The 20,612-nt window shown below is 39.7% G+C and overlaps 1 protein-coding gene across 2 annotated transcripts in view; it reads left to right on the top strand.

Moving 5' to 3' along the window:
• Positions 1–20,612, top strand: part of washc2c (WASH complex subunit 2C) — a 123,932-nt gene that overhangs the window by 26,750 nt on the left and 76,570 nt on the right. For both annotated transcript variants that reach the window (XM_039737973.1, XM_039737963.1), the window contains exons 4-12: positions 3,574–3,642; positions 5,807–5,980; positions 6,819–6,912; positions 7,220–7,269; positions 8,477–8,533; positions 11,363–11,452; positions 11,526–11,613; positions 15,112–15,189; positions 19,973–20,091. In XM_039737973.1, the coding sequence (XP_039593907.1) occupies positions 3,574–3,642; positions 5,807–5,980; positions 6,819–6,912; positions 7,220–7,269; positions 8,477–8,533; positions 11,363–11,452; positions 11,526–11,613; positions 15,112–15,189; positions 19,973–20,091 (819 nt within the window). The remainder of the gene's footprint in view (positions 1–3,573; positions 3,643–5,806; positions 5,981–6,818; positions 6,913–7,219; positions 7,270–8,476; positions 8,534–11,362; positions 11,453–11,525; positions 11,614–15,111; positions 15,190–19,972; positions 20,092–20,612) is intronic.

Genomic DNA, 20,612 nt, shown 5'->3' with positions numbered 1-20,612 from the left:
TTGGTTATCACGCGCGGCCGTGGCTAGGCCATTCACTCTGTGCCTAGCTTCCAGTGTGTGTACGTCCACAGTGCCTTGCGCATGCGCGGGGCACGGTGCGATGTGCGGCGCGGCCCTGCGCATGCGCACTTCACCAGAAGACTCACATACACGGACACCTGGACGCACACAGGGGTTTTATTAAAGAGGATATATATATATATATATATATATATATATATATATATACATATATATATATATATATATATATATTATATATATATATATATATCCATCCATCCATCCATCCTCTTCCGCTTATCCGAGGTCGGGTCGGGGCAGCAGCTTAAGCAGAGAGGCCCAGACTTCCTCTCCCCGCCACTTCTTCCAGCTCTTCCGGAGAATCCCATGCTCCCAGGCCAGCCGGGAGACATAGTCCCTCCAGCGTGTCCTGGGTCTTCCCCGGGCCTCCTCCCGTTGGACGTGCCCGAACACCTCACCAGGGAGGGCCCAGGAGGCATCCTGATCAGATGCCCGAGCCACCTCATCTGACTCCTCTCGATGCGGAGGAGCAGCGGCTCTACTCTGAGCCCTCCCGGATGACTGAGCTTCTCACCCTATCTTTAAGGGAAAGCCCAGACACCCGCGGAGGAAACTCATTTCAGCCGCTTGTATTCGCGATCTCGCTCTTTCGTCACTACCCATAGCTCATGACCATAGGTGAGGGTAGGAGCGTAGATCGACTGGTAAATTGAGAGCTTTGCCTTACGGCTCAGCTCCTTTTCACCACGACAGACCGATGCAGAGCCCGCGATCACTGCGGATGCCGCACCGATCCGCCTGTCGATCTCACGCCCATTCTTCCCTCACTCGTGAACAAGACCCCGAGATACTTGAACTCCTCCACTTGGGGCAGGATCTCTCCCCAACCCTGAGAGGGCACTCCACCCTTTCCGCTGAGGACCATGCTCTCGGATTTGAGGTGCTGATTCTCATCCCAGCCGCTTCACACTCAGCTGCTAACCGATCCAGAGAGAGCTGAAGATCACGGCCTGATGAAGCAAACAGGACAACATCATCTGCAAAAGCAGTGACCCAATCCTGAGTCCACCAAACCGACCCCTTCAACACCCTGGTTGCGCTTAGAAATTCTGTCCATAAAAGTTATGAACAGAATCGGTGACAAAGGGCAGCCCTGGCGGAGTCCAACTCTCACTGGAAACGGGCTCGACTTACTGCCGCAATGCGGACCAAGCTCTGACACCGTTGTACAGAGACCAACAGCTCTTATCAGGGGTCCGTACCCCATACTCCCGAGCACCCCCACAGGATTCCCCGAGGGACACGGTCAATGCCTTTCCAAGTCCACAAAACACATGTAGACCGGTCGGGCAAACTCCCATGCACCCTCCAGGACTCTGCTAAGGGTGAAGAGCTGGTCCACTGTTCCGCCACCAGGACTAAAACCACACTGTTCCTCCTGAATCCGAGGTTCACTATCCGACGGACCCTCCTCTCCAGAACCCCAATAGACTTTTCCAGGGAGGCTGAGGAGTGTGATCCCTCTATAGTTGGAACACACCCTCCGTCCCCTTTTAAAGAGGGGACCACCACCCCGGTCTGCCAATCCAGAGGCACTGTCCTCGATGTCCATGCGATGTTGCAGAGACTGGTCAACCAAGACAGTCCTACAACATCCAGAGCCTTAAGGAACTCCGGCGATCTCATCCACCCCGGGCCCTGCCACCAAGGAGTTTTTGACCACCTCGGTGACTTCAGTCCCAGAGATGGGAGAGCCCACCTCAGAGTCCCCAGGCTCTGCTTCCTCATTGGAAGGCATGTTAGTGGGATTGAGGAGGTCTTCAAGTACTCCTCCCACCACCCACAACGCCCCGAAGTCGAGGTCAGCAGCGCACCATCCCCACCATATACGGTGTTGACACTGCACTGCTTCCCTCCTGAGACGCCGGACGGTGGACCAGAATCTCCTCGGCCGTCCAAAGTCGCTCTCCATGGCCTCCAAACTCCTCCCATGCCCGAAGTTTTGCCTCAGCAACAACCGGCCGCTCCGCTTGGCCTGCCGGTACCTATCAGCTGCCTCCAGAGACCCACAGGACAAAAAGTCCTATAGGACTCTTCTTCAGCTTGACGGCATCCTCACCGCCGTGTCCACCAACGGGTTCGGGATTGCCGCCACGACAGGCACCACCACCTTGCGCCACAGCCCGTCAGCCGCTCAACAATAGAGGCACGGAACATGGCCCATTCGACTCAATGTCCCCACCTCCCTCGGACGGGTTGAAGTTCTGCCGGAGGTGGGAGTTGAAGCTACTTCTGACAGGGGACTCTGCCAGCCGCTCCCAGCAGACCCTCACAACACGCTTGGGCCTACCAGGTCTGACCGCATCTTCCCCACCATCGGCCAACTCACCACCAGGTGGTGATCAGTTGACAGCTCCGCCTCTCTTCACCCGAAAGTGTCCAAGACATATGGCCGCAAGTCCACGACACACCACAAAGTCGATCATCGACCTGAGGCCTAGGGTGTCCTGGTGCCAAGTGCACATATGAACACCCTTATGCTTGAACATGGTGTTCGTATGGACAATCCATGACGAGCACAGAAGTCCAATAACAAAACACCGCCGGGTTCAGATCGGGGCCATTCCTCCCAATCACGCCTTCCAGGTCTCACTGTCATTGCCCACGGAGCATTGAAGTCTCCCAGCAAAACGAGGGAATCCCCAGAAGGTATGCCCTCTAGCAACCCTCCAGAGACTCCAAAAGGGTGGATACTCCAAACTGCTGTTCGCGATACGCACAAACAACAGTCAGGACCCTTCCCCACCCGGCGGAGGGAGGCCACCCTCTCGCCCACCGGGTAAACCCCAATGCACAGGCTCCAAGTCGGGGCATAAGTATGCCCACACCTGCTCGGCGCCTCACCGGGCAACTCCAGAGTGGTAGAGAGTCCAGCCCTCTCAAGGAGATTGGTTCCAGAGTCCAAGCTGTGCCGAGGTGAGTCCACTATATCTAGCCGAACCTCTCACCTCGCGCACTAGCTCAGGCTCCTTCCCTTCAGAGAGGTGACATTCCACGCCCCAAGAGCCAGTTTCTGTAGCCGAGGATCAGACCGCCAAGGTCCCCGCCTCGCCACCACCCAACTCACACTGCACCCAACCTCCTTGGCCCCTCCCATAGGTGGTGAGCCCATGGGGAGGAGGACCCACGCTACCTCTTCGGCTGTGCCCGCCGAGCCCCATGGGTGCAGGCCCGCCACCAGGCGCCGCCATCGAGCCCCACCTCCAGGCCTGGCTCCAGAGGGGGCCCGTGACCCAGGCCCGGCAAGGGAAAACGCTGTCCAAAGTTTTATTCTTCATTGGAGGTTTGTTGAACCGCTTTGTCTCATCCTCACCTAGGACCAGTTTGCCTTGGTGGTTCTACCAGGCATAAAGCCCCGGACAACATAGCTCCTAGGATCATTGGGACACGCAAACCCTCCACCACGATAAGGTGACGGTTCAAGGAGGAGTATATATATATATATATATATATATATATATATATATATATATATATATATATATATAGAGAGTTTATGATGAAGAAGTTGAAGAGCCCATTTCCAAACATGAAGTTGGTGAAAAGAACTCTGATCAGGTATGATTTTTTAGCAACCCTTTCTTCATAATAATTTGTTGCCTGTAGAATAAAGAAATTTCTGAAAGTCTATTATATTTGGCTAAAGCTTACCTACTAACACACCAGAATTTACTATGATTAATTAGTTGGTAGTTGATAGATGCTCTGCTAATGTAATTTAGTTGCCCAGCTTTTGTTTGAAGTGTGCAAAATATTCTCTGCGGTTCTTTCTGGCCATTTAAGTAGATCAGGGGTGTCCAACTCTGATCCTGGAGGGCTGCGGTGGCTACAGGTTTTCATTCTAACCAGGTTCTTAATCAATGGCCAGGTTTTGCTGCTAATTGACTTCCTTTGTCGTATTTTTAATTGTGGCACTGTTTAAGACTGATACCCCTATATTGTTTCTTTTTTCATTAATTATCAGATAACCATAAAGATATACAAAGTTAGTCAACACATGGCCAACTAACTTGTGTCCATCATATAATATCTGAAAATAAAGAAAGATTAAGATTTTAGTAAAGTGGATCTGCTTAGTTCCACAAAATATTTTGACGATGCTCTTACAAAAAAGAAAACCAACTACCTTGGAAATGTCTTACGAAATGGGATGGAGTGAAATTGGTTCAAGTTTGAGGTTAGTTATCTTTTGGCTCCATTTACATGTAATTTTTGTTTGGCTGCCATTTAAGGAAAAAGACGCAATTCAGAGGATGGAGTCTTACAAAACAAGCAGAAATTTGTCACTGACTAAGACAGTGGCAGGAAGGAAAACCAGAGCCCACTGCAGAGTTGGACACCTTTGAACTAGTTATTTGATAAAAATACACTTTCTAGAGACCTGTTTGTGATATCTGTAATTAGGCCATTTTTTTTTCTCAAATGGCCTTTGCAATTCAGTGCTCAACAAGAACAGTAATAGTTGTTGAGTATATTGATTACATATTGGGGTGCAATTTATACCTGTAATACCTATACCTTTATACTGTACTAGGAATCAATTTCAAACACCTACCATGCACAAAATGCACTAACCTGGATGACTATATTGTGTATTTATGAATAGTAATGTTGAAGGGTATCATAAGACATGTTTATCCCTTAATATATAAATCTGTGTAAATGTATATGTACCTTAGCTTTAACACTGTGAAACCTAGAGGCATAAACATTTAGTTAACTCAGAAACTATGTGCTTTGGTACTTTTTCTTAAATCTTTTTTGTTTTTTGTTCTTTGTTTCTGAGTTATGCTAATGACACTTTAAAATATCTTATGGAGGGTGTATGGTTAGGTGACAATGAGGAGTTTGACAGGAAGTGCTTAGACTCGTGCTAGTACACAGTAAAATATATTTTGATTTAATGATTACTGTAGGTTAATTTCTCATATAAGTTAATTATACCATGGGCCACCGAGAAAATCAATTAGTTACATTCAGATGGATCTCTTTGTAGTGGCCTGACCCAGAATAATCGTCATTATTCATATGAGCCGATGAATCATGAAGTGATAGACACAACAAAGAGCCAAACCTAGTAATGCAGATTCTGTGTCACTGAACAGTCAATAGCAAGATTGTAAATTCAAATCCCAGAGCTAAATCAATATGTAACCCTTTACAAGATATGTAATTGGTTTGACATCTTATGAAAACAAAACTCAGGAATGTAAAGAAGATGGATGGTGATCTTCTTTACAGCGTAGTTTTAGTGTACTTATTCTGTCTCTGATAATTTTAGGTGATAAATTTAAATTTAATTTTATTGTATTTATTCTGATTTTATTGTTCTGTAATATTTTATTAATTTTATGTTGTGACTGTTGCTATTAATGTGCTCTGTAAGGTGTCCTTGTGTGCATTGAGAGGTGACTATAAAAAAAAATTATTATTATTAAAAGCTTTGGCTAGCAGAAAATCAGCATAATGTATAAGATTAAATTAACATAATATAGAACTCATTGCAATGTCCTGTGATCCCAGTGTTTTCAGTGCCTTCACTTTAGTCAAGTTGTTGATGTTTTGTTGTTGTGTGCTTTTTTTTCTTATATTTTTACCATTATTAAGTTGTATGCACAATTTTAATAATAGTCAAATTTAAGACTCTATTTTTAAATCAATAAGTTCTGTTTATTATTAATAAGACCATGCCATGGTTTGTTCTATTATTTTGTTCTGAAAGGAGAAAACTAGAGAACAGAAGGAAGCAGAATTAATTCCAAAAATTCAGGAAGCTGTGAATTATGGGTTAAAAGTGCTAGATGTGGCATTTGAGCAGCTGGACATTAAAGCAGGAAACTCTGATTCAGAGGATGAGGAGTGCAATGACAAAGTGGAGCCTATTCTGGAACCAAAGGTAAGCCTTAATTGCATAAAGGTTATTGTGTCTTACAGGGCATCATTTGTTCATAAAAATGATCACCTGCTTTTCATTTAAAATAGTTATATACTTGTAAAGACTTCTTGTAACATCTGAAAAGGGTGTTGGAGATGTGAAGTAGCACTTTGAGCTACTTTTTGTATGAAAATGTGCTATATAAATAAATGTTGTTGTTGTTGTTGTTAGTTTCATCCAAATATAAAACATCAAATGCATTGGAAGAACATTTAATTTCATGACCTGTCTGCAAAATATTTCAAGTACAATATTAAAATATTCTCATTTCTTCAAATCACGAAACGTTTATTATTAATGCTGGCAAGATATGTGACCTTAAAAAAAAAAATCTTAGCATAAAAATCACTAGACGATTTATTTGCCTTCAAAAATGGCAAATTGTGTTTGTTTTGAGTATGCTATTCACTGTTGTATATTTATTATGTAAATGAGATACATATTTGTTGTATGTCTACGTCAGATTAGAAGAGATTTGTCTATTTCAAATTAATCAAGATACCTTATAAATACTTTGAAAAACTCCTTCTAAATTGGAAAATTGAAGTGCCTGGAGAGTGGCTTAATGGTGTAAAAAGCTGCAGTACCTCATAAAAGAAAGCTGTGTTGAGCAATTCAGTAGCCTCAGAGATTACTTTAACACAGCGTCTATTGCTGTTTCTCTTGGCTTAAGGGCTTTACTTAATCGGTTTAGGTCAGATTAAGCTACTAAAATACATAAACAGGATTTCAAGATCTTCTTAACTCAACCCGTTTTACCCCTGAGAACAATGATTGACTATTATTTTCATTTTTGTAGGATTTATATGTTGATAGACCATTGCCCTACCTAATTGGCTCCCAGCAGTTTATGGAGCAAGATGATGTGGGATTAGGTGACCTTTCCAGTGAAGGTATTGCCACTTGTTTGCCTGTTTCTTTACTCATCTTTTTTCCAAATGAAAGATAAAGTTTATTATATTACTTTAAATGATTTATTTCAAATAAGAAGGCAGACCTGAGTTTTCTAATACACATATTACTCAGCATAAAATAATTAAGATGTTTTTAATAATGTGTGCATTTTTCTTCTTTAGTTTGGCATTAAAATGTACACTGCTTCAGTGTGCTATCGTAATAAATGTTTAATGACTATATTTCATGGCAAATCCTTTAAACATTGTTTTAACACTGCACTATTGTCTTTATTTTACTTAACAGAAGCATCCATAGGTAGTGATCGAGATAGTGTCATTGATAGTGAAGAAGAGGTAAGAGATTGGGGAAACACAATGTAATTTAAATGATTTTTGTATGTCTAGATTTTAATTTGAAAGTATCATTAAACACAGATCGTTAAATAAATGAAGAAATGTATAAAATATCCTATGGTTTATATATTAGTAAAATGACAGATATGTTTTTTTTATGTTACGTTTTGTAAATGAATATCTAAATTAAATAAAGCTAGACTACACATAAACCACACATACTCAATGGAAGGCTGACCACTCTATATTGACCATCTCTGTAAATTGTATCTTGACCATTTGGACTGTGACACATTATATATAATATATACCTTCAAAAAAATACAATTTGTAGTAAAATTGTGTTTTGCAGTGACCATTAACAAAAGCCAAGTCACTGGGAAAAGAAAAAAAAAACAGCAGGAATTGATCTAACATAGGAATGTTCTATTCATGGACAATTGAGTATGGGAAATTCAAGACAAAGCAACTCCAGTGACCTAATGATAAGAACTTTATTATTACGTATTATTTCACTCATGCCTTTATCCAAGGTGACTTACACTATTTGAGATACAATTGTTTTGTTTTTCCAGTAGGAACACAGGCAGGTGAAGTGTCTTGCTCATGGTCACACAGTTTTAGTAGCAGTATTTGAACCCACAACCTTAGGGTTTGAAATCCAGGTCCAAAAGCTTAACCACTACAACGCACTACAATCCAATTATATTAGCCATTAGTTAAAAAGAAAAACCTACGAATATTGCATACAGAAAAGTGCCTAAGTATATACCTGTAGTATTTCTGGTACACCCAATTAACTGATGACACTGTAATGAAATTTCTTTGGCAAAGCTGAGTGACACTGCTGATATCACTGGTGATACATAAAATATATAATTCAGACTATATGTTCAGTATGTACATAATATCAATATCCAAGCTGTCATTCCCTGTATAAAATTGGTAATATTTTGTAGTAACTTTCAGTAAGTCCTTATATAATGCTGCCTTACATTTTTACAAATTATTTATTCTTTAGTTTTAGATCTTTTGGCAGCACTTAATACTTTCAAGTTTACATTAACTAACTTTAAATCTTAATAAAGTTTTATTAATGAAAACAATGACATTTCTTGTGTTATTTTAAAATTACACTTTTACTTGTATTTAATTTTTAGGTTCTTTGGTTCTCTCACTAATGATTGTTCTGTTTTTTGTAAAACAGCACTCGGATGAAGACCTGAATGAACAGGAGGATGAAGCTAAAAGCATTTCTATACAAGTATGTAATTGTGTGTATTAATATTTCCAGCTAGCTAGCTATCTACAGTATCTCACAAAAGTGAGTACACTCCTCACATTTTTGTAAATATTTTATTATATCTTTTCATGGGACAACACTGAAGATATGACACTTTGATACAATGTAAAATAGTTTGTGTACAGCTTGTATAACAGTGTAAATTTGCTGTCCCCTCAAAATAACTCAACACACAGCCATTAATGTCTAAACCGCTGGCAGCAAAAGTGAGTACACCCCTAAGTGAAAAATGACCAAATTGTGCCGAAAGTATCAATATTTTGTGTGGCTACCATTATTTCCCAGCACTGCTTTCACTCTCTTGGGCATGGAGTTCACTTGAGCTTCATAGGTTGCCACTGGAATCCTCTTTCACTCCTCCATGATGACATCACGGAGCTTGTGGATGTTAGAGACCTTGCGCTCCTCCACCTTCCATTTGAGGATGCCTCACAGATGCTTAATAGGGTTTAGGTCTGGAGACATGCTTGGCCAGTCCAGCACCTTTACCCTAAGTTTCTTTAGCAAGGCAGTGGTCGTCTTGGAGGTGTGTTTGGGGTCGTTATCATGTTGGAATACCACCCTGCAGCCCAGTTTCTGAAGGGAGGGGATCATGCTCTGCTTTAGTATGTCACAGTACATGTTGGCATTCATGGTTCCCTCAATGAACTGTAGCTCCCCAGTGCCATCAGCACTCATGCATCCCCAAACCATGACACTCGCACCACCATGCTTGACTGTAGGCAAGACACACTTGTCTTTGTACTCCTCACCTGGTTGCCGCCACTCACTCTTGACATCATCTGAACCAAATAAGTATATCTTATCTTATGTCTCATCAGACCACAGGACATGGTTCCAGTAATCCATTTCCTTAGTCTGCTTGTCTTCAGCAAACTGTTTGCGGTCTTTCATGTGCATCATCTTTAGAAGAGGCTTCCTTCTGGGATGACAGCCATGCAGACCAATTTGATGCCGTGTGCAGTGTATGGTCTGAGCACTGAGAGGCTGACCCCCTCACCCCTTCAACCTCTGCAGCAATGCTGGCATCACTCATACGTCTATTTTCAAAAGACAACCTCTGGATATGACGCTGAGCATGTGCACTCAACTTCTCCATTGCGAGGCCTGTTCTGAGTGGAACCTGTCCTATTAAACCACTGTATGGTCTTGGCCACCGAGTCACATGACACCGGGGAGGGAAAATGGCTAATTGGGCACAATTTGGACATTTTTCACTTAGAGGTGTACTCACTTTTGTTGCCAGCTGTTTAGACATTAATGGCTGTGTGTTGAGTTATTTTGAGGGGACAGCAAATTTACACTGTTATACAATTTATATCAAAGTGTCATATCTTCAGTGTTGTCCCATGAAAAGATATAATAAAATATGTACAAAAATGTGAGGGGTGTACTCACTTTTGTGAGATACTGTATCTACTGTACAATGTATATGTATGTGTGTGTATGTGTATATATTATGAAAAGCATGCCCCCTGACACAGACAGACAGACACCAGAAAGTCCAAAATGCACACTTTTATTAATACACAGCAGCACAATGCCAACAGTCTCAGTCCTTTCTCTTTCCCTTCTCTACACAATGACCTCCCCTCCTCTCCCCTCCTCAAAATGTTTCGTCTCCTTCCTCCCAACTCCGACTCAGGTTATTGAGGGAGGCGGGCCCTTTTATAACGACCCGGACAGGCTCCAGGTACTCCGTCTAACGTCGCCTCCGGGTGACCTTGGAATTTCTTCCGGCAGCACTTCCTGGTGTGTCAGAAGTGCTGCCATCCAAGGCTCTAAACATGTCCAAGTGCGTCTTTGCAGAGGGTTGAGCTTCATAGCTCCGTGACCCCCATGCATTCCAGAAAGGCCGCCCACCTGTGCTCCAGGGAAAATATTGTCCCATTTCCAGTCCCCGGCTTCTTCCGGTGTCCCGGTGGGGACATATCCCTGGGAATCTATGAATTAATATATATATTAATATATATATATATATACACACACACACACACTGTACAGTAGATAGATAGAAGTCAAGCAAGATGTAATGCCTGAAGAAGGGGCCTGAGTTGCCTCAAAAGCTTGCATATTGTAATATTTTTAGTTAGCCAATAAAAGGTGTCATTTTGCTTGACATCTCACTGTATATACTGTACAGTATCTTACATATACATTGTATATGTAAGATACTGTAAATATAAGTGCGTGTGTGTGTGTGTGTGTGCACATTTGGAAGTATTCCTGCCTTTTATACATGTAGCTTTTTGATCCAAGGTGAGGTGTACTCTGTAAACATGACAATGTTGCTTTGTTACTCTTTCCACAATATCTTTACATAACTGCGCAACATGTTAAGCCTGCACAGTGCTCTTGATCTGACCTGGCCTTCCAAGCAGTCTTTGCACCCATTTCTCAATGCCAGTACCCCAGGAAGCTATTGGCCAGTCCTTGGGCTACCTGACAGTGACCAACTTACATGTATTTCCCACTCCATGGCCTGCTACTGATAATGTTGTCCACTTACTTGTGTTGTGTGAACTGTTTTGCCCTCATGACAACAGTAGTGCTAACCACTGTGCCATTGTGTCACCCCATATCTTGTAGGTGCATCTACCTGTTTGACACAAGATTAGAATCTCATTTCCTACATAAAATGAAAGTTAATGGTTTTGTACATCCATCAATTCTATGTGGTTGGTTTGGTTTCTTCATTAGTTATAGCAGAGTACTATTGGTATTTACCCATACTGTGAAATGATTTTTAAAATGTATGTGAAATGTTTAATATCTCTCTCTGTGTTATAGAAGTCATCAATGATCAGTGATGATGAGGAAGAGGACTCTGACATTTTTGGCGATTCAGACAAAGACGAAGAAGATGAAGAAGAAGTAAAGGTAATAAAAGCAATGATTTTTCCTTTCTATATGTTTTGTATTTTATATTAATCAATACTGTTTGCTAATCTAGAAGATGACTGGCTCTTCCTCATTTGTGGATGAACTTGCTGCTCGAATTAAAGATGATGTACAAAACAAGGAGGATAAAGATCAAGCAGGTAAAGGATACTGCTAAATTTTGTTCTATTAAAGTTGTCACACTTCATGACTTGTAATGAGAAGGGTTTGAATGTTTGATGACTGTTGTTGCTGATCTTGTAATTTGAGTATCAGATTACATGATTAGAAATCCCAGGGAATTGCAAATTAGAGGACTTCATAACAACTGTTATTTTCAAAATATCACCTCACCCTTTTTTCTGACGGCCAATAATGTGGTCCCAATGCATTCAGTGGTACACTAATGGCCAGTGAACTTGCCATACTTCTAAAACATTTTTGTTGGAAAAAATAATTTTGCATTTTACCAGAATATTCTTAAAGAGGATGTACAGTCATCTGTCCTTAACATGAAGCTGAATTATAATTGTGTTTATGCAGCTGAATAGTGACTCAAAACAAAACTGAATGACTTGGAAAAAACAAAATGAAAGTTTTGAAGTGGCCTAGTCAGAGTTCTGAATTAAACCCCATTGATATGCTGGGGCAGGTTGTGCCCATTATTGAAACTGTGGGAGCAATTGCTTTTTCACATAGTGAGAAGGATATTGTGCAACCTTGTCCCTTGAATAATGAAAGTATGACTTAAAAACTGTACTGTGTGTTCACTCGGGTTCTCTTTTTATAATACTGCTCTTTTTCTAAAGTTCTGAGGCCCTTTGTTGTGTGTTCACAGCACTGTACATAATCTCTCCACTTTACCACTATCATATTCCTAAATGAAAGTAGAATTAATTATATTCAATAATGAAGTATAGCAGCACTTTCAGTTTTAATGATTATGTTCAAACATTTGATGTAGCTGATTGTTCAGCTATTGTTTTATGGCTTTTAGTACTTTTTGGAATTAAAGGATAAGTTTGTTATTTTTCAACTAAGTTGAAGTTATTTCTGCACAGCCATGATATATAGTCATTTGCCACATGAAATTATGTTCTCATTTTTTTTTTAATAATTTTTTTTTCTCTTTTCAAAATCAAAATACCTAACCTGCTCATGTTCTGTAAAATGGAGGTGAAGGGCAGGTGCACACACCAAATGCTGGCATGCATATGAATCATACAGAGGTATATTCCCAACACTAAAAAAAAAAGATATTTATGTATTGATTCATGTCATTCAGTGTGTTTAACTGTAGAAGATATCTATTTTAACACGGAATCCTGGAAATGTGTCCGTATTGTTTTTCAGTTACTAAAAAACTGCATCCATCCATCTTTTGTGTGGAAGATTGTTAGTGGTTGTGTGTTTAGTCATCTGCAGAACAGAGACAGCAATTCACATCCTGGGTATCAATGTGCAGTAATGTCTGTAACAACTCTTGGAGATGATCTTTAGAGGTGAAAAGTATATCCTGAAGGAAACCACACCACTTGCTGATGAAAGGTTTGTGTAGAGGAAGATGAGTAGAAAGGTGAAGTGCATAGTTGGTTTCATTTTAAAATGGCTGAATCTTACAAAACATTTTTGCTTTTTTCCTTTCATATAATAAAATATATATGATATTTTGCAACATGTGTGCAGTTGTAAGATGTGAATCAATAGTCGATAACACCCTTGGTTTAAGAAATTATCACATTTGGTAAGTTTAAGGCATTTGTTTTCATATTTGGATACTGGTACCCTCTCATTTTAAAAAGCAATAGCAGGCTAGATATTTTTTAAAATGTATAAAAAATGCTCCATTTTAGGAACATAATTTCATGTGGCAAATTAATATACACGTCAAATTCCGTTACAATGAATATCATTACGGTGAAATTTTCATTACAATGAAGTATTTTTACAGTCCCGACAGTTTCCCCATATGACAGAGTCTATAGAAATCTCGTTACTACGAAATACATTCAGCAGATACTTTCATTACAACAAAGTGCCCAAAAGACCTTGAAATGCCTGAAGTTCTGTGATCACAGCTCAGTTGTGCACAACGATCCCTGAACAGAAACACTGTAAAATTTTTTCTTTCTTTGAACTTTCCTCATACTGTTTTTTGCTGTGTTTTCAGTGATACCTTTTGCTTATCGTTTGCCAACATTTGAAAAACATCCATTGGAATTTAACTCATTGTCGCCCGCCTATAGAAATGGCAGACACGGAAAAATGAGAACAGTGAATTTGAAATTTTTGCGGCTCTCTATTCCAGCAAAAAGAAAAAAGATGTTGCCAGTGAATTTGGAATTTTGCCATCGACGGGGCCTCCTCACAAACATATGCAAACTGCTGCATTTGAAAATGTCAAAAAAGCAGTTTTTATGTGGTTCCACTCATTCAAGAAAAAGCAAGAACTCCGAAGAGCATCCCTAAGTGCGATCACCGCGTCTGTGGAAGATTGTTTATCCGGCGCCGGGGTAACAGCAGACTCACAGTGCTGCAGCGGCTCGCTGCCGATGCAACTCTGAAAAGATCTCGATGGATGATGCAAGGAACATTATAAATGCAGGTAACGGTATTACTTGGCCACTAACCTGGTCACAACCCTGCCTGATTACTGTGTCAGTGTACAAGAGAGTGGTAGATCCCACTACAATAAATAACCATGCTGTTCCTGTTTTAAGCTGAATAAAGCTGGTTTTGCTAAAGTACTTAGACTCAGCCTCATGTTTTGGGGTGCAAGGCAGGGACTTAAACTGTGACCGCGATCTTTTTGGATTTGTGTCCGTGCTGCTCTGCTGCAGCGCTTTGAGCCTACAGTTGCCCTGCCCTGGCAATGAACAAACCACCTTCCACAGATGTGGCAATTGAGCTTCGGGATGCACTTTGTTGTAATGGAATTTGACCTGTATACCATGATCATGAAGAAATAACTGAAAAAATAGTGAACTTATCCTGTAACAGTTTGCATTTAGCCTGTGCAAGTAAGCAATATTCATATGTGTATAAAAATTTCTATGTTAAATCTGTTTTTTTGGCTTGAATTTGCTCATAATTGTCCCCAAAATTAAAGAGCTATAAGTTTGTTACTGTTACAAAAGATTTAATAATAACATTACCCAAACGTATGTAATGAAATATCACAAATTATGTTTATGTTATACTTTTACAACTTTTTTGATACCCTTCACCCATTTCAAAGATCTGACAAGCTAAAAAAAAAATAAAAGAATAGAATTATTCATTTGTTTGTTTTTCTAAGCTTACTTATGCCAATGCAGGGGCCCGGAGCTTATCCCAACAGCAAAATCGTCTTTCCTGCAGGACCATCCCTGGTTTCAATTCCAGTCCATTGCTTGAAACTCTCACACAACCGCGTTAGCCAATTTAGAATCACCAGTTCACCTTAAATGTATGTGTCTTTATGTTCACCCAGAGTACAGAAGCAACACTAACTGCACCACCATGTCTGCCAAAATTAGAGCTGAAAAAAGGTTTTAGGTGATAAACACTACCAATACTGTAACTAATATAATGAGTATGTCTTCTGTATATATTTACCTTGCTCATATTTATGGTTTATCTTCCTAAATATTGAAGTCTCATATTTTTCACTACTCTAGAAACAATTTCATCTGTGCCAGCTGCTATTAAGAAGAAGGGTAAAGGGAAAAAGGCAACCAAAAAAGAGCAACTTCAGGGTAGGACTGGGCTGTCTTCTTTTTTTTTCTCTTTTCTCCTGGCAGTACATTCAATTTAGGCAGAGTTAGCATTCAACATGTCATTAATAAGTTGTAAAAGGTTTTGTTTAACATTTATTTGTCATACTCCATGTATATTATAGCGTCCCTATTGATGAACACTAATCTTCACTCTCTCTGCATTTTTTTTTTGGTTAATTAACCAGTTTCTGCTGGGCTGAAATTTTTTGGGCATGGTAAAGAAAATACGAAATTGCTTAGTCAAGTAAATGTAGGGCTCTGATCAATCTGAGTGACAAATACTTCTTCCTGTCATTATTGAAATGAAGATTATAAGTGTTATAAATGGTGTTGTTTTATCTGTTTTTATTTTCCTGGTTTTAATAAGAAAAGTGGATGTAAACATAATTGTATTTGGTTTTGGTTCAACCTTGCGTTTAGTGTTTCTTAAATGTTTGCTCCTTTGGTGTTTTTTTAATTTTTTTTAAATATGGAACTCTAGCTTATTTGGTAGGAATTCATAGTTTCCTATTTGCAGTTTGTTGTGAAAGCTTTACAGTTAATCTAGTAATTGATCGTTCCTCCTCCTTATGCCCCTTCATGAGATAACCTTCCTCAGCTGTAACTGCCAAAGTGGTAATATACATGGCTGAATGTGTTATGAAAGCTGTAATTATTAGCATAAAGGAGAAAAAAAACACAACTTTTGGCATTTAAGTTAGTCGAACCAGTATGAAAAGAACTACAAATAGATAAGTCACAGTCGCACCAATGTTATTTTCAAAAAAAAAAAAAAAAAGACTTTTAAAGGAAAGGTTTTAGGAAATTAGTATTCTTTTTAAGTCATCATTAGGCAGGTTGTTTAATCTTGATGGGTAGAACATTTCTGAGCTTTAAGATTATACAGTACATCCTGCTGTGGTTTTATTTGTCTTAGTAATTTTAAGAAGATCTACATCATTTGTGCAAACTTTAGCGCAAGCATAAGGACCAGGATGGCAATTTAAGATCTTGAGTTATATGATCATATAGTCTCATCTTAGTTATTATCCTTGCTAGAATGTTTTTGAATTAAATGTTGAGTACAGTGTTTCTAAGCTTGAAACAGGTCTTCAATAGCGTTTAAGAGGAGAAAACTCAAGGTTCAATCTGCTTAAAATGTAAGGCCTTCATAAGGCCTTTCAATTGTCAGAATTGCCTTACCATTTGCAGGATTAACAGCCATTTAAGGCACTTACTGAAGAAAAGCACAGTTTCACCTTGCTAAAGCAGTCTATTAATAATGTAATCTGAGAAGCATGTTCGTTTTTTTTTTTTTTTTGAACAAATACAGCTGAGTATTATCAGCATGCGAGAGGAAGTTAACATTATGTTAACAAATTGCATTTACTAATGGCTGCTAATAAGGAGGATAATAATAATAATAATAATTTATTACATTTATATAGCGCTTTTCAAGGCACTCAAAGCGCTTTACATACAAGGGGGGGATCTCCTCAACCACCACCAGTGTGCAGCATCCACCTGGAGGATGCGACGGCAGCCATAGTGCGCCAGAACGCCCACCACACACCAGCTTACTGGTGGAGAGGAGACAGAGTGATGAAGCCAATCAGTGTATGGGGATGATTAGGAGGCCATGATGGTCAGAAGCCAATGGGCAAATCTGGCCAGGATGCCGGGGTAACACCCCTACTCTTTCCGAAAGACATCCTGGGATTTTTAATGACCACAGAGAGTCAGGACCTCGGTTTAACGTCTCATCCGAAAGACGGTGCTTTTTTACAGTATAGCGTCCCCATCACTATACTAGGGCATTAGGACCCACACAGACCACCGGGTGAGCACCCCCTGCTGGCCTCACTAACACCTCTTCCAGCAGCAACCTAGTTTTTCCCAGAAGGTCTCCCATTCAGGTACTGACCAGGCTCAACCCTGCTTAGCTTCCGTGGGCAACCAGTCTAGGGCTACAGGGTGATATGGCTGCTGGCTAATGAAGGATAATGAAGCTGATTCCATCACTGTGGCCTACTGAACACTTCATTAAAACAAAGATGAGAATAATATACTGCTCCATTATACTTGCACACTTACTGAAAATGATCTGGTAATAATGAAGTAAATAATAGTGCTGCCATGATCTTTCATTGCAAAAACTGTAAGCATAATACTTTTAGCATATCCTGCTTCATACAATATCACAATAGCGTTTTAATACAAGTTAAAGGCGGCTTTGGATGAGACATGAGGAAAAAAACATTTAAAATTTTCATGGAAGTTTTACTTTTTATGATGACATACCTTTTGCTCTAAAACTTTAGAAAGAAATGTTGCAAGTGTAGCCTGTAGAGGGTGCCACTGAGCCCAAAACCCTCCAGACACAATCACACCACAACAATCTCAGTTCAACTAAAGTGCTTTTAATTTGAACAATACCTCAGTATGGCCTTCTTTTGTTCTTTTGCTTTTCTCTACCTCCACTCTTTCCTCCACACCCAACTCAAACTCTTCCTGAGTTGAATGGACAACAACAATATTTATTTATATAGACCATTGAGCTACATCATTTGTATGAAAAAGTGTTTTACGTGATGAAGAAGGAGAAGAAACAAAAGACAAAAATATAAAAATAAAATTAGGCAATACTAATTAACATAGAATAAGAGTAAGGTCCGATGGCCAGGGAGGGCAGAAAACAAAAAAAAACTCCAAGCCATGACACCGCCCAGCCCCCTCTAGGCATTTTACCTAACATAAATGATCATGGTTTTCAGGCTTCACATAGAAGAATTTGAGGATGATGGTCATGTGGACCTCTGGCATTTAATCCATCAATGTAGGGACAGCATGGTGCTTTGATGGTGGTGTGGTGGTGGTGGCCACCACAGAAAACTGGAAAAAGAAAAGCAGAAAAAGTAGGGGTTAGTGATTTCGGAGCCACGAAAAAATGATTATTAAATGCATATACAGAATATCAGAGTTATACTAAAATGAAGCTATACCCTGTAAGAAAGCCATGTTAAAATAATGAGTTTTTAGCAGTTTTTTTAAAAGTGCTCCACCGTATTAGCCTGGTGAATTTCTTTTGGTAAGCTATTCCAGATTTTACGTGCATAACCGCAGAATGCCGCCTCAACACTTCTTTTTAGTTTAAGTCTTGGAGTTATAAGCAGGCACTCATTTGAAGATCTAAGGTTACGATTTGGAGTGTAAGGTGAAAGACATTCTGAAATATAGGATGGAGTGAGATTATTTAAGGCTTTAAATAATAAACCATAAGCAGTATTTTAAAGTCAATTCTAAATGATACAGGTGACCAGTGTAGTGACAGCAGAACTGGAAAGATGTGCTTGGATTTTCTTTTCCTAGTTAAGGTTCTAGCAGCTGCATTCTGCACTCATTACAATCGATTGATGTATTTTTTGGGTGGTCCTGAGAGGAGTGCATTGCAGTAATCTAGCCGACTGAAATCAGAAGTGTGAACTAGTTTCACAGCATCTTGCAAAGTTATAAGAAGTCTTACTTTTGCTATATTTCTTAAGTGAAAAAATGCTGACCTAGTAATCTGATTAATATGAGATTTAAAGTTTTACCTCTGTCTTGACTTTTAAGCCTAAAGGATCAAGTTTATTTCTTACACCCTCATTTATATCCATTTTTGCCAATCATTAAAATTTCTTATTCAGTTTGAGAAAATTACTACTCATCTGTTCAGAAGCACAACAAAGACATTGGGTCAGTGAACCAAGAGTGTCGGGGTCATCATGCGCTATTGATAAATACAGTTGTGTGTCATCAGCATAGGTGTGGTAGCTCACGTTATACCTTAAGATAATCTGACCTAATGGAAACATGGAGATCAACAAGAGCTCACTTTTGCCTCCGGACCTGAGAGTACATCCAGTGCTTAATCTGTTGCCCCTGGAAAGCACTTCCAGATCAGGCAGGACCACCATGGTCCCTGTATCATCACAGTCCAAGAGTTCCCCATTGGCTGCCCCCACAGAACCTGACAGGGCACACATCTTCCATGCTGGCCTAAGGGTGTCCATACTGGCACTTGCCAGATGGGATGCTACCACCCAGTGTATGGGGGATGCTCTTCACATAGCAAGCAGTTGACTACTGTGCTAAACATACAGGTTCCCAAGTCCATCCTGGGTACAAATCAATGGTTCTTAGGATGCTACTCCAGACGTAGCCTCTGTAACATCCTTCCACGTCCTTCCCTAGCCTTCCTTTATCAAGCCCTCCTGGCCAGGTAAGGGAGAGGTGTCTATACTGGCTGGGATTGCCGGTTCATCCTTCACAGAAGTTTAATAAAATAATAGTAATAAAAGTAACTCTGACCACTTTGGTAAAGTTGGGAGCAATGCAGTTGAATAAAGATTACATAGTTGTATTTAACATTAACTATTCAACCACTGATATATAGTGTTGTTTTGTTTTTTTGTTTGTTTTTTTAACAATACTTTAGATTAGTATGTTTAAGAGATAGCTGGTAAGTTTTATTTTTAGAAAGGAAAAATAAAAATTCTTGTTTTGTCATTTATTTAAATTTTAATTTGAAAGTCAAAGGATCTGAGTAGACTGCAGATAGATTTTTATATCCACTTAAAGTCACCCTGAAAATACTAAAAGCAAAGCTGCTTAATTTGCTGTTCAAGGTATTAGGCCTTGTACTTAGTTATTTTGTTCTTGTCCAAATTCCAGTTTGCTGCCTTTGAAATGTTTAAAGTCATATTTGATATTTAGAAAACTTTTTACTGTTTTCTTTCATTAGATATTGACGATAATAAAGAAATGTTTAAAGCTGTAAATGTGGAAGATGAGGATTTATCTCCGTTCGGTGGAAGAGATGGTTTGTTTAGTGGAGGAATGGGACTATTTGATGATGAAGAGGTGAATAGCTTATTACTTTCTGGATAAGTATCTTTTTTTAAACTAAGATTAGCAGCTTGACTTTGAAGATTCACTTACATGTTAGAACTTTGAAGTTTTTTTTTTTATTTAAAGTCATACAAGAGTCTGGTCTTACAATATCTGTTGTTTTTTGGTAAAGCTTTGTTACATTTAATACTGTCTCAAAGAAGGGTTTTTAATTTTCTCATGCCATCAAAACTCAAATTAATTTTCATTAAATATCTTTTTCTTAAATATGTGTATCCCAAGTACAGCTGAATCAGAGGCTACTGTCTCTCCTGACAGCATTTTGAAACAAGATTTGACCTAGACAGGGTCAAGGCTCCAGTCTGGTTTGCAGGACACACACACACTTTCAGTCTGTCATGCGTGGTAGCTGAGATTCTTCAGTTAATCAAACATGTATGTTTTGAGGCTGTTTGAGTAAAACTAGAGAACTTACAAATTCCACATAGAGGTCAACTGCGCTGATGCAGCAATAAATGTAAAGTCCTGTTATT

The sequence above is a fragment of the Polypterus senegalus genome, chromosome 1, assembly GCF_016835505.1.
Source record: "Polypterus senegalus isolate Bchr_013 chromosome 1, ASM1683550v1, whole genome shotgun sequence".
Lineage (NCBI taxonomy): Eukaryota > Metazoa > Chordata > Cladistia > Polypteriformes > Polypteridae > Polypterus > Polypterus senegalus.
This window is presented reverse-complemented; position numbering and strand designations above follow the sequence as displayed.